Raw genomic sequence first — 14,419 nt, 5'->3', positions numbered from 1 at the left:
CCCCTCTGCCGCTGCTGACCCCATGGTCCCTGGGATAGTCATGCTCAGAGTCAGGAGTGTGATTGGGACGGATGTGTGTTTGGGGGCCAGGTGAGAGGACAGGTACCAGGCCTCTGCCCTGCTGTGCCTGGGGTCGGTCTGTGGGCCCAAGGGGAAGGCCCTACTGTACCTCTCTCTTCTCCCCCACCTTTCTCCCTGCCCAGGGTTTGACATGACGCCCAACTATGTGGACTCCAGCCCCACTGGCATCGTGGTGTCCCCCTGGTGCAGCTGTCGTGGCAGCGGGAACATGGAGGAGGAGTGTGAGAAGTTCCTCCGGGACTTCACCGAGAACCCGTGCCTCCGTAAGTTGTGGATGTTCTCCCCAACCGCAGCAGCCCCTCCCACTCCTCCTGGAGTCTGTCCTGGCCATTCCCATCTCCTTCCGTGGGGATGGCTGGTGATGTATATGAGGCTTCTCCGCCGTGGGTGTTGCCCATGGGGACGTTGGGTTTTGAGCTCTTGGAGATTCACACCAGAACGGTCAGTAGACCAGCCTCAGTTTACCATCAGAGGCCTTGAGCCTATGTCAAGCCTGTTATTTGGTCTGGTCTGTTACTGGGACAGCTTCAGCCAGGTTCCTTTGGAGACTGAGCCCTCTCATGAGGCTCGCTGGCGTCTGTCATATCTCCCTTTAATGAGTTTGTTTGCCCCTGGAATCGACTTCCTTTCACATTGTCAAACTCCTAACCCAAAAGCTAGAGAAACTTTAGCCACAGTCTAGCTCAGTCTGCCTTTGATCTTTCCAGCCCAACATCCATTGCCACCCATGCCCACCTGAAGGTTTCTTCCCTATTTCCTTCCCTCCTGTATTTATTCTGTCCATCTCTCCATCCTTCTGTTCCTCCCTCTCTGTGTGGCACTGGAGATTCAAGGATCCAAGTCATTGAGGAGGTATAGCCTGATGGAGGTGGACTGAGAGGGGTCACTCGTGATCACAGTGCAAGTGAGCTGCTCTAGAGGAGGGGTCTGCACAGGGTTCTTGAGGAGCCCAGGGTGGGGATGCCCAAGTCAGCCAGGAAGAGGGAGGCCCCGAAGGCTTCTTGGAAAATGTATCTGTGGATGCTTAGCTGGGCATCGGTCAGTTGAAGAGGCAGGGGGTGCCTGCCAGTCCACCCTGGGCAGAGGTCCTGGGCTCCACAGAAGACCATGGCGGGTGGAGGGAACTGCCAATCATATAGCCTTGCTACATAGCACTGAAGATGGCCAGAGTGGCAAGAGTGATCTGGACAGGTAGACAGCATCCTTGTCATGCAGGGCCTTGTAGGCCTGAGGCATTTAGATCTTCTTGTCCTGCAGGGGTGACAGTGGTGGTGAAGGTGTTTGAAGGAATGTCAGCAAGGGTGTGAGATCAGATCAGCATTCCAGAAAGCGAATCTGCCTGTGTTGTGAGGCAGTGGGGGTCAGACTGAATCAATTCCGACAGGTGACGTGACACAGAGAGGCCCATCAGAAGGCCATAGTAGCTGCTTACAGGGGCACAAATGGTGGCTGTGAACCAGAGCAGTGGGAGGGGAACAACGATGGGAAATGGGGTGGAGGGATCTTTAGGAGGTGGGCTCAGCGGGCTGCCAGCAGATGTGCAGGGAGGCACCATGGGTGACCCTCAGGATTCTGACATGGGGGACCTGGGTAGATAAGAGATGATACCTTCAAGGCTGCAGTATGAGGGGTCAGAGGGAAAAGAGCGTTGACAAGGGTAGGAGGAGACACTTAGCCCAGGCTTAGACATAACGAGTTTGAGATGCATGTGGCACGTGGAGGCGGAGGTTTTCTGGGCACCTCTCTGGATGGTGTGGGAGGAGCAGAGACCACCCAGGGAGAGCCTGTGGTGTGGAGCAGGCAGAGGGCTGAATGTGGGGCCCCTGCATGCCAGGGTGGGGACCTGGGAACGTCCGAGGAGGCACAGGACCCGGAAGAGCCTGTGACTAGGGAGCTGGGGATGAGGAGCTTTGGGAGGTGTGGCCGGTGGCACCATGCAGAGGAGGTGGCCCCCTCCTCCCCTAGGCTCCCCTGCATCCCACCCCCTTCTTTTTCTCCTTTTTTCTTCTGTGTTCCCCATCACGTACACTTCTTGCTATTCTGGATTCTTTGTTTTTTAACCTCTCTTGCTATATTCTGTATATATTCTGCTATATATAGCTGTGAGACCTTTGTAGGTATCTGAAAAAGAGGTTCAGCAGAGGGAATCTGCCAGTACCATGCCCTGTCCCGACTTCTGGACTATTCCAGGGAAGGGGATGGTCACGGTGAGGGGCAGGGACAGGAGTGATGGACGTGGGTCCTGACTTCTCTGCATCTACCCTCACTCCCATGCCAGGGAACGCCATCCAGGCCTTTGGCAACGGCACAGATGTGAACGTGTCCCCTAAAGGCCCCTCATTCCAGGCCACCCAGGCTCCTCGGGTGGAGAAGACGCCTTCTTTGCCAGATGACCTCAGTGACAGCACCAGCCTGGGGACCAGTGTCATCACCACCTGCACGTCTGTCCAGGTGAGGGGGGTGTGGCTGAGGCATGGGGGGAGCACCATGGTGCCGGAAGTGGTGTGGGAAATGACTCAGCTGAGGCCGGGGAGGGAGGGTCCTCCCTTTCGATCAGGGACCCGAGAGGCAGGGAGGAGCTGCTGGGGTTCATTCTTCTCCCGTTCCTTCATTTGGGCATTCACCTTGGAAATGTTAAACCCGTTACATCACAGTGTTATACCTGCCTTGCAGGCTGTGGGGTCTGAAGAGCAGGCAGTGGGGCACAGCCTCGGCGTAGGTGCAGGGGGAACAAGCCCTGGCTGTGTGTGGGGCAGCGAGGCACCCGTCTGAGTGGGGCAGCAGGCTCATAGGGTCAACAGTGCACATCCACAGTGCCAGGATGCAGGCTTGAGCAGGGACCCAGCTTGGCGGGGGTTCAAATCCTTCCTGGGCACCCATTGGAGAAGTGCGTGTGCCTCTTCTGGTTAGGGAAGCCCTCCCCTTCTCTTTCCGACTCCTTCTACTTCCCTTGTGTGCCCCCCTGCTCAGAAGCAGCTGACCTCTAAGTGCCCTCCTGGCGGCTGGGTGGGGAGCTCTTCCATTTCCTGCTCCTTCCACTTCGCTCCCCTCCTGATTGGAGCTGAGGTGCTGTTGTCACCCTTGGGCAGCTCCTAATGACACTGGATATGCTTGAGTGGCTGTGAGCAGGGGGCTCGGGGTCCTACTCTGCAGACAATTGCTCAATTTCATGCTAGAGCGGCAGGCAGCTCAGCCAGTCAGGGCTCTGCCACCTGTCAGGTCATCCAGACCTCACCAGCCTCCTGCATGCACCCTTCGTTCTGAGCCCCTTGGGCTGGCCCATCTGGAGAGAGGCTGACTTAAGAGGATGCTGGCAACCTTCCGAGGACTCCCACTGTGCTTCCTTGTGGTTGTAAAGTCCAAAGCCATGGCTTTGGGACCCCCACCCAGCCCCCTTCACCGTCAGCCCTGATGATTCTGAGGCCCATTTAATTCTTTTTCTCCTGCAGTTTGCCAAGCCATCGGTTACTTGGTTTCTTTTAGCCCCTGCCTGGTTTTCTGTGGTCTCACCATTGGGGGGCTTGCTCAAATCTTGGTTTGATCTCAGTGGAGATACGGGTGATCTCTATGTGAGATGGTATATGCGAAAGTGCTTGGTCAGTGGAGGAATGCTGCACAAATGTTAGGTGTTACAAATCCAGGGTCTGGGGAGGCTGCCTGGCAGGTGGCTGGAGGCCTGTGGACTAAGTCAGTCTGGGCAGGACAGCTGAGAGAGCCTCCCAGGAGGAAAGGAGGAGAAATAGACCCTCAAAAGGGGTCCAACCACCACCACCCTCCAGGTTTCTTCTCAGAGAAATGGAAGAGGAAGGGCCTCTGATTCAGTTTTAATTATAATGTTTTTAATGAGCACCTACTATCCCATGCTGGGAGCTGGAAGTGTCAAGTGAGTAAGCTCTCGCCTCTGCCCTTGGCTTGTCTGGGACTGGCCGGGGTGCCTTCCCTCCTCCCCAGCCCACATCTGTCCCCCGTCTCTCAGCTCTCCTAGCTTGGACCATCTCTGATTGAGTGACTCTGTGGTGGCCCTTGTGGGGCCCTTGGGTGTTAGGGGCACCCACAGCTATAGGAAGGAGTCCCTGAGTGATTGCAGGGACCGAGAGCTGAGCCTGGATGGGAGGAAGGGTTGGGGGAGCCTGTACACCCTAGATATACCCTAGAGACAGAGGCAAGATTATTTTGCTGATCTCTGTCCTTCCTTCTTCCTTGGGGGAAGGCTTAGGGAACCCCAGAGATGGTAGCCAGTTGGGTTCCTACATGGGTATCTGTATGTCAAGACTTGAAGGACCCTCCAAGATCTTCCCAAACACAAGCGACCAGAGGCCTGGTGATGACAGCAGCATGTCCACAGCCCCACAGCCAGTTGGCAGTCGAGAAGGGCCAGGAACCCTGTCCACCGGCCACCTTCTGCTTCCTCCTCCTCCAAATCTGCTCCCCGCAAAGGACTTTCCACAGTGGGAGTGGGGCTGTTGAGGAGGGCTGTGGGTGTCTTGGACGCCACCACACTAGAGCCAGGAGCCCCCTCCGAGTTGGCCCTGGTGTCTTAGGTCCTCCTCTCAGAAGTGTCTCCTTCAGGGTGTGGCCCCCTCTCTGGGCAACCCTGCCTGCCTGGGGCTCTGTGGACCTTGGAGAGACCTGATAGGGTCTGCAGAATGGTCTTTCCTGGAGCCTTCTGGCCCGGCCCATGTTTATTAAATATATACCTCATCTGAATTCCCTCGCCCTTCTCTCCACCCCACTGGGCTCTGGAACAGGGAACCTGAGTGTCAGGTCAGTCTTGGACACGTGCAGGATGGGTGAGTCAGCTGCTGACGTGCACTTGGCCGTTCCTCTGAGCAAGATGTCTCTCCTTTCCCCTCTCCCTTTCCTCTCCACCTGGTGCGTCCTACCCCGATGTCACCTCTTGGGAATGCCTTCTCCAATTCCACACCAGGTTGCCTTCTGCCTGCTTTGGGCTCCCGCTCTGCGTGTTCATGGCCCCATCATGATGTGTTCTCCTCTCCCCTGCTAGGCCAGGGTCCCCAGAGGCCAGAGTAGCATCTCACCCTCCTGTGTCACCCTGCGTAGCTGGGTGCACAGTGCCTGGCGTGGAGTGGGTGCTCCATTCAGGTGGAAAGAGAGACCCCGGAGTCCCCAGTTCATTTGATTTATTGGAACTCCCTGCTGTCCTGGAGGATGGGGTCTGTGTCTTTCAGTGCCTGCAGCTCTCCTCCTCCTCCTGGGTGCCCCCTGTAAGCACAGGACTGGGCAGCTGCAGAGGCGAAGATGCTTTTCTATTGAAGATGTAGGAAGGTTTGTTAGAGACTCTTGGTCTTATGATGGGGCCTGGACAGGGCAGTGCAGTGGGGGCTGGGGGGAGATGGGCGATGGTTGGTGCTTCCCTGGCCATGGCCTGCTGTTCTCCCCAACACTCCCCTGGGGCTGCTCTGGGCCCAGAATGCCAATTTGCAGGGCCCCATAAGATCAGCTGGAGTCCTACCTTTCCCAGCACCGGGGAGCCCTACAACACACCATCTCCTTTGCCACCCCCGTCTCCACCTGCCCACCTGTGATTCAGATTGCCAATCACATCTTGGGCAAATTAAAAATGAGTTTTGAGAGATTGCCCCAAGGCCCCCTCACTGCATGCCTGCTGCCGACTCTGCAGCCAGTGGCCACCTCTCTCTCCTTCCTCCTCCTGCCTGCTTCAGGATGGGTCTTATACCCAGCACACAGGCCTGTGGACCTCAGAGCATGGTACTGAGAGATCTGTCAGTGCATTCATTCATTGACTCAACAGAAATTCTTATTGCACATCACTACATTGCAGGCACCAAGGCTAACAAGCATCATGGGCCAGGACTGTGGTCCCGGTGCTGGAGGATGGACAGGATGAAGCTCAGATGTCTATGAGGGAGAAGGTGATTTGTGCACCTGCCGCGTGCGGGACTGATAGAGGATGATGGGGTCCAGAGGACGGAGAGAGTGCATTGACTGGGAGTGGAGGCCAAGGACCCATGGGCATAGCAATGCCTGCTGCTAGGCCTGAAAAGAATTGGGAGAATGGGTGTGGGGTTGCAGTGGGCGGACTGCCCCAGGTGAACCAGCAGCGGAGCCAAGGCACAGTCAGAACAGCACAGAGTGCTGAGTAGGGGTCTACTGTGCAGAGAGGGGGTCTGCTGTGCCTGGTTTTACAAATGAAGTGTTACTGAAACACAACCACACCCTGTGTGCATTGTCTGCTGTCACAGGCAGCGTTGAGTTGTTGTGATGGAGATGATGTGAGAGGTGTGAGTTACTGGGGATGGCCCAGGTTAGGGAGGAAGGCCAGGGGCACTGAGATTTAGAGGCAGGGCCAGGGACAGAAGCAGGGAGCGCTGGAGAACCGCAGCTCCAGCCAGCAGGAAAACACTAGACCAGCGAGGCTCTGGGACTGCTGGCCCAGGCTTTTGGGGTAGGTAGGAGGTAGGCAAGGAAGAGGAGGAAGACAATAATTTCCTTCTCACTTCCTGGGCAACGGAGCATCCCTGGGAGAAAGCTCTGGAAGGATGAAGCATGCCTTTCCCACTGTCCTTCCTCTGTGTGTGCGTCCTTCGCCCAGTGCCATCTGCAAGAGCCAGTTCTTTAATGCTCCTGGTGGCACCCACAGCGCAGCCCTTGGGGGTCGGCTCTTCCCAGAGTCCCCGTGCTGCTTCCATGGTGGAGGATTTACTGTTAGCAGCCCTGTGTCCTGCCATCCTTGCAGCCCAGGCCTGTGCACTTTGGGACTGGAGCCACAGACACCTCCAGGGGATGACAGGCTCTGAGTAGGGACGGAGTAAGTCCCAGGCTGTTTCCCTAGACTCTCAGGCATCCTTCTCTCCCCTCTGTGTATTCATCTGCCGTGAAGGCGGTTGTATTAGTCTGTTCTCACGCTGCTAATAAAGACATACCTGAGACCGGGTAATTCATAAAGGAAAGAGGTTCAGTGGACGCACAGTTCCACATGGCCGGGGAGGCCTCACAATCATGGTGGAAGATGAAGAGCACAGGGACGTCTTACATGGTGACTGGCAAAGAGAGAGCGTGTGCAGGGGAACTCCCATGTATAAAACCATCAGATCTCATGAGACTTACTCACTACCACGAGAACAGCACAGAAGATACCCACCCCCATGATTCAGTTATCTCCCACCGGTTCCCTCCCATGACACATAGGAATTATAGAAGCTACAATTCAAGATGAGATTTGGGTGGGGACACAACCAGACCATGTCAGTGGTTATGTGCGAGTTTATTTCTCAGAGTATGAGCTCCTGGAGGGTAGGGAGGCACTGAATTTGAGACACTGGTGGTTTTGGCATCAGAGGTGGTCTCTTTTTCTGCCCTTCCCCCCACTGGGTGCTGCTTTCAGAAAAGGTCTGCTGCTGGGCAACACTCCCACCCAAGGGCTCTGTCGCCCCTGGCAGAGACCGCGCCTTGGGGCAGACGTCCCTTGGGGCTGGCCCAGGGAGGTGTTTCACTGTCCCCTGATAATCAGCATCAGATGAGAGGGTACAGTGGTTGTCCTCAGCCCCCTCGCCTCCCACTTCATTCTCTCCCAGGCCCTCTATTGCCTCCTTCCTCTATTTCTTCCCTCTGTCTTTTGTTCTTCTGTCCCCTCCCCTCCTGCTATCTTTCTCCCTCAGCTTCCTCCCCTTACCATGCCCTCCCCTCCCCTTTCCCTCTGTCCCCTCTCCGCTTCCTCTGTCCCTTCTCTTTTCCCCGTCCCATCCTCTCTCCTGTGCCCCGTCAACTCTCCTCTGTCCCTTCCCTACCCTCTGTCCCCTCCCCTCTCCTCTGTTCTCTCCCCTCTCCTCTGTTCCCTCCCCCTCTCCTGTCCCCTCCTCTCCTCTGTTCCCTCCCGTCTCCTCCCCTCTTCCTCTGTCCCTTCTCCTCTTCCTCTGCCCCCTCCCCCTTCTCTCCTCTCCCCTCTCCTCTGTCCCTTCCCCTTCTGTCCCCTGCCCCCTCCTCTGTCCCTTCCCCTCTACTGTGTCCCCTTCCCTCTCCTGTCTCCTCCCCTCTTCTCTGTCCCTTCCTCTCTTCCTCTGCCCCTTCCCCCTTCTCTCCCCTCCTCTCTCCTCTGTCCCTTCCCCTTTCTTCTGTCCCCTGCCCCCTCCTCTGTCACCTCCTCCTCCTCTGTCCCCTCCCTTCTACTGTGTCCCCTTCCCTCTCCTCTGTCTCCTCCCCTCTTCTCTGTCCCTTCCCCTCTCCCTCTGTCCCCTCCCTCTTCTCTCCCCTCCCCCGTCCCTTCCCCTTTCCTTTGTCCCCTCCCTGCCTCTGTCTCATCCCCTCTCCTCTGTCCCCTCCCCTCTACTGTGTCCCCTCCCCTCTTACTCTGTCCCCTTCCCCTCTCGCTCTTTCCTGTTTCTCTTTGTCTGCTTCTCCCTTCACCTGGTTTCCTCTCTTCCTTCCACCGCTTTCTTCACTCTCCTCTTCCGTGTCATTTTTCCTGTGTAATACTTGCCAGCGTCCCCTCCCCTCTATCCTGTTTCAGAGGAACTTGTTAAGTTCTGCTCACTCCGAGGAGCAAAATCCAGTTGCAGGCCCCCCTTGTGAGCCTTTAGATCCTCTCTCTTCACACTTGGCCAAGCCCCCAGGTCAGGGAAAATGCTGCACTTGGCAGGTGCTGGGTGCTTTGTCAGCTGCTCTGCGTGGGCTGACCTTGGGTGTAACCCTGGAGAGTGTCTAGGTCTGGGGCTCCCCTGAGAGCAGCACTCACAGCCACAGCATGTTGTGTAGGCCCCACCCTGGGGCCCTTCTTGTCGGTTGTTGTCTCAAGCCTTATTTTGTTAAGCAGTAGACTATTGTCCAAACAATTTTATGCGTACCTCTGATATACAAATAAGCTAAGACTCCAATACACAAAAGAGCTAAGACTCAAATATACAAAACAAATAAAAATGGAGCTGATTTGGTGGACAGGCGGTGAGGACCTTGAGTGCAGGGGGCTTCTGCCTCTGTGATTCCCTGTGGGTTCCTTTGGTTTAGTGAGGAAAGGGGAGGGGACAGAGGAGAGGAGAGGACAGAGGGAGAGGGGAGGGGGGAGAGGGGGAGGGGACAGGGAAGGGGGAGGGGAGGGGGGAGGGGGGGGGGGGGGGGGGGGTAGGAGGTGGGGGGGGGTCAAAGGAGAGGGCTCCCAACGGTTTAGTGAGCTCTGTTGGTAGGGACACAGGGATAAGACAGGGACTCCCAGAAAGGGCAGGGACTGGCCTGCCACACCTGAAACAATGAGAGTAGGAGGGTGATGCTGGGCGTCCGTAGGTGTCAGTCCACAGGCACAGACTCCAACAAGCCATAGGATGTCACAGGTGGGGACTGAGGTGACTGAGCAAGGATTGGCCAAGGGACTCGGGAGGGCAGATGCGAGGCCATGATGACAGCACAGCCTCCGAGGGGGTGGGCGTGTTCTGTTTCCCCCGACACCCCGCCCTGTGGCCTCACACAGTCTTAGCTGGAGCAGCACCAAGTCCTGGGGAGTGGAATCCAGGCCTTGGGTCTGGAAGGGTTGTAGAGCACAGGCCCTTCTGCAGAGGGCAGCAGCTGGGGAGTTGGCTGGGCATCACCTTGGCACCTGGGGACACTCCTGGTCCCATTCTCGCTGTGCTAATCATCACCGTGGCCCTATCTCCACCATTGGCAGTGACTCTACTCTTGGCCAGGGTCTCCATGTGACAGCTGGGGTCTTGTTTAGCTGACCAGATGCCCTGGGTGGCAGATTGCCTGTGATGTCCAAGGGGTTATTGATACTTCTGGCCAAGAGCTGTGATTGTGGCATAATTTCTTGGGCTTCCCAGTTGCTTCTGGTGGCCAGAGCCTCCCTGGAAGTGCCCTGGGAACAAGCCGTTTGAATCCTGGATGGAAGGTCTGCGTCCCCAGCTGGTTCCCATGGATCTCCATTACAGTGATGATAACAGAGGGCTGTTCATCATGCACACCCCCTGGCCCTGCATCCTGGTGGCCATGCCAGGGTAGAGAATCCTGGAATCATCACCAAGCCAGCCTTCTTCATCCCTCACCTTGTCCACAGTGCTCCCAGGTGGGGCACATTCGTGTAGGACAGAAATGGGCTGGTGAGATTGCCAGATATCCACCTAATGGGTACCAGTGGCAGACATCACTAATCAATCACGCCTCTCTTCCCCTCAAGCCCAGATGAATGCTTATGATCTTTTTCTATAGAGTCCTCCATTAGCCATGGCAAATTAACAGGAGTTGGCCGGCCCTTGGAGGCTGTTTCTGATCTGTGGCATTCATTCATTCATTCATGGATGCAGGCATCTAGTGAATCTGTTGAGTTGTTGTTATGAACCAGACACTGCTCAGTGTAAGGAAAAGAAGACACGGTCCCTGCCCAAGACTTGCTCTGAGTATGTGGACAGACATGCAAATGACCGATGACTATATAATGCTGCTAGTTGGTAGCAGAGTTAGAACTCTGTTCTCTAGGAGCCAGAGGAGTCAGGTCCTAATTGCTGAGGGTGTCAGAGAAGGACAGAAGCATTTTGTGCTGCGTGGAATTGAGCCACCCCTCTTCACTGTGTGTACTGGCTGTGCTTAGCGAAGCCAACAGTGCCTGGCCTCATCTAAGTCTCTGGACAAAGCCCGGCCAGGAACAGCCTGGTGACTTGTCCTGACTGGCGCCTTCTCTCTCGCAGGAGCAGGGGCTGAAGGCCAACAACTCCAAAGAGTTAAGCATGTGCTTCACAGAGGTGAGTTGGGGGCAGAGTGGGGATGGGTGCAGAAGGCTGGGCTGGGAGGGGTGGCATTTCCCTGGCGAGCCTCAGATCCAGTGCCCTCAAATCTCATCGCATGGGCTGGGCCAGCTGAGCTTGTGGACCAGGGTGGGCACTTAGTCTGCTGGGGCAGGGTGAGGGAGCGCAAAGGCTGCTTCCAGGGCCCCTGGCTCTCTCCTTGGGGAGAGACAAATGGCTGCTCTGAGCAGAGGCCCTCCCATACCTTCCTCACTCTTTAAGACAATTGTGTTGACCACCTACTTGGCACTATTTCTGTGATATTTAGGAGGCACAGAAGTGGAAACAGACACAGTTCTTTCCTTGAAGAAACCCTCAGCACAGGAATGTATCTATATCTATATCTATATCTATATATCTATATTTATATCTATATCTATATCTATGACTTATAGACCCAAGATAGTAACTTAGATGAGAAGAAAAGGCAGTGTGAGACCTCATAGAAGAAAGAGAGAAACTCAGACAAAGATGTTCAGGGAGGGCTTCATGGAGGAGGAGGGATTTGAAGAAATTGAGAAACAGGGAGAATGTGGGCTCCCTCCCCTCCCCTCCCACCTCCCACCCCTCCCCTCCCACCTCCCACCCCTTGCCTCCCATACCCCTCCCGCCCCTCCCCTTCCCATCCCTCCCCTCCCCTCCCCTCCCCCCTCCCTGTCCCTCCCCACCCTTCTCCACCCCTCCCCTCCCCTTCCTACCCTTCCCCTCTCCTTCCCCTCTCCTTCTCCTCCTGTCTCCTTCCCCTCTCCTCCTTCTCTCCTCCTTCTCCTTCAGTTCTTTCTACCATCTGCCTCCTCACTGGGACACAGGTCCTCAGCCCCGATGCAGGGAGGAGTAGCCTGTTTTCCTGGTGACCACTGCCCTCCTCTCCAAACCCCAGGGCTTGCGACCAGAAGGGACAGAGCACTCCCTTTTGCTTCTGCCTGGGCCAGCTCCAGGAGAGTCAGCACTGCCTTCAGAGTGCAAAGGAGGGTCCCCGTGGATGGAAGAAAGGGGCTTGAGGTGTCCAGTTCTTCCCGAGTCCATTTCTCTGCCTGGTCCCAGGCCTCCTGATTGTTTTCTTTGTTTTCATTCTCTTTGTTCCTGATTCTCCTCCTGCTCTGGACTCAGCTCACGACAAATATCATCCCAGGGAGTAACAAGGTGATCAAACCTAACTCAGGCCCCCGCAGAGCCAGACCGTCGGCTGCCTTGACCGTGCTGTCTGTCCTGATGCTGAAACTGGCCTTGTAGGCTGTGGGAACCGAGTAAGAAGATCTTCGAAAGCTACGCAGACAAGAACAGCCGCCTGACGAAATGGAAACACACACAGACACACATGCACCTTGCAAAAAAAAATTGTTTTTCCCACCTGTCGCTGAACCTGTCTCCTCCCAGGTTTCTTCTCTGGAGAAGTTTTTGTAAACCAAACAGACAAGCAGGCGGGCAGCCTGAGAGCTGGCCCAGGGGTCCCCTGGCGGGGGAAACTGGTACCGAGGAGGGCACGAGGCTCTAGAAATGCCCTTCTCTTTCTCCTGGTGTTTTTCTCTCTGGACCCTTCTGAAGCAGAGACCGGACAAGAGCCTGCAGTGGAAGGGACTCTGGGCTGTGCCTGAGGCTGGCTGAGGGCAGGACGACACAGCTGCTTCCCCACGCTGCCCACTCTGGGCACCTGCTGGGGGCTGGCAGAGGGCATCGGTTAGCAGGACAGCGGGGCTGGCCACGGGGGTCCACCTTCAGCCCTTTGGCTTTGAGGATGGAGGTGGTTTTGCCCTCCCTCTCTGCCCTCGAGTGGGGCTGGTGGGTCTGCAGCTGGTGTGGGGACTTCCCCACGGATGGCGGTGGAGGGGGTTAGCACTGCGCTGGGCTCCCCGTGACTAGCACAGAGTGGTGGGGCTGGGGCCAGCTCCAGGACGGCTTGGGAGCTCAGCCTGCCTGGGAGAGCCCTTTGTGGCGGGGCAGCAAAACTCGGGCATCACCTTCTTTCTTGGTGGCAGAAATTTTGAAGTCAGAGAGAAATGGTCCTTTGTTGGCTTTTTTTGGTTTCTCGTGGGTCCTTTGGCAGGTCTCCCTTTGGGGAGAGGGAGGGGAGAGACCACAGCCGGGTGTGTGTCTGCCGCACCCTGTTCCCTCCAGCTCTCCTGCTCTCTTCTCCCTCCTCTTCCTTTCCACTTTCTCTTTCCTAATTTCCTAGACATACGCCAAGTGTATGTACACACCGGGGCTCCTCTCCCAACATATATGTATATATACATCCATATACATATATTGTGTGGTTTTCCCCTTTCTTTCCTTTTTTTAAGCAACAGAACTATGGAAACAATACCCCAACAGATGAGCGAAAATGTATTATTGTAAAGTTTATTTTTTTTAACACTGTTGTCTATAATGGGGAAAAAGGACATTGCCCCCCAGTGCCCTGCTCCAGTCGGCCTGGCTCGGCTCTGGTGGGGGCTTCTGATCCGCATCCACGCTTAACCAAGGCTCCAATAAACGTGCTAGGAAGCAAGCCGCCTCTGCCTCGGTCCCGTGGGGTTTTGCCCCCGTTTTGTTCTTGGTCCGGTGTTAACTTGTGTAAGGGGTGCTCCCGGTGGGCTGGGGAAATGTGTGTCCGTGTGTGTGCCTGTGTGCATGTGTGTGCACCCATAGGTCTGTCCCGTGTGTCCGCACTGTGGGTAGATGGAGTTCCGTTAGGAGCTGGTTTGACACTGGGGGCGGGATCTGCGGGTCTCTGCTGTGCTGAGCCTGGTGGGCTGTTCTGTTCCCTCCTTGCTCACCTCTCCAGTCGGCACAAATGCCTGTGGCTCCCAGACTGGAAGAGAATGTAGTGGACGTGGGCATGGTGGGGAGCGACAGCTTGGCATCGTACGTTGGGAATGTTCTATTGTCAGGCTGTCTGGGTGGCCCTGTTAGTCTTACACAGAGCAAAGTGGTATGTCCCTCTAGGACTCCTGGCTTATTTGAGATGTGTAATTGTGAGTGCAGTGACCTGGCCTTTTGGGTCCCACCAGAGAAGGAGATGATTGTGAAATGTTCTGGGGTCATGGTCTGAAAGCATAAGTATTTTTTGGGTCTCCCTCTATTCCTTCCTTTCCTGTTTCTCCACTTGCTACCCAGGCCGCACTTGGATGCTCGGCCTGCCATAGTCTCCAAGAGAGATTCTCCCCAGAGAGGACCAGGAGGATGCCTGCCGGCCAAGTGTGTGAGTGTGTGCATGTATGTGAGCATGTGTACATGTGCGTGTGGGCGTGTGCAGGCTTGCACATGTTCATACGCACGTGTGAGTATATACCCATGGCAGGAGGGCGAATGGAAGACTGGCACGCAAGAGGATGTTTCTACTGTCAGCCTGGCCTTCAGGGCTACATGTGAGCCCATCCCATTTCAACTGGACAACAGGATGCAGTTTTCCCATCTCCCAGTCGCAGGTCCTCAATGGCTTTTGCTTCTGGTTGTACATATGTGAGCAGCATCCGTTCACGGCATTCATCGCTGTGGTGTATTGCCTTCCAACCTCTGCATGGAAGGCATACAGTGAGCCAGCCAGGTCTCCGTCCAGCCATCGCTGGCCTTACTGAGAGTAGACGTGGTCATGGCATCCACTTAGGAATCCA

At 55.9% G+C, this 14,419-nt stretch overlaps 1 protein-coding gene across 3 annotated transcripts in view; it reads left to right on the top strand.

The window, feature by feature from the left end:
* GFRA2 (GDNF family receptor alpha 2) overlaps positions 1 to 13,314 on the top strand; it is a 97,711-nt gene extending 84,397 nt beyond the window's left edge. For all 3 annotated transcript variants that reach the window (XM_025394103.1, XM_025394105.1, XM_025394104.1), the window contains 4 exons: positions 204 to 344; positions 2,360 to 2,532; positions 10,731 to 10,784; positions 11,937 to 13,314. In XM_025394103.1, coding sequence (XP_025249888.1) covers positions 204 to 344; positions 2,360 to 2,532; positions 10,731 to 10,784; positions 11,937 to 12,059 — 491 coding nt within the window. In that variant the 3' untranslated portion in view covers positions 12,060 to 13,314. The remainder of the gene's footprint in view (positions 1 to 203; positions 345 to 2,359; positions 2,533 to 10,730; positions 10,785 to 11,936) is intronic.
* The last annotated feature ends 1,105 nt before the right edge of the window (positions 13,315 to 14,419 follow it).

Source organism: Theropithecus gelada, chromosome 8, assembly GCF_003255815.1.
Source record: "Theropithecus gelada isolate Dixy chromosome 8, Tgel_1.0, whole genome shotgun sequence".
In the NCBI taxonomy this organism is placed as follows: Eukaryota; Metazoa; Chordata; class Mammalia; order Primates; family Cercopithecidae; genus Theropithecus; species Theropithecus gelada.
This window is presented reverse-complemented; position numbering and strand designations above follow the sequence as displayed.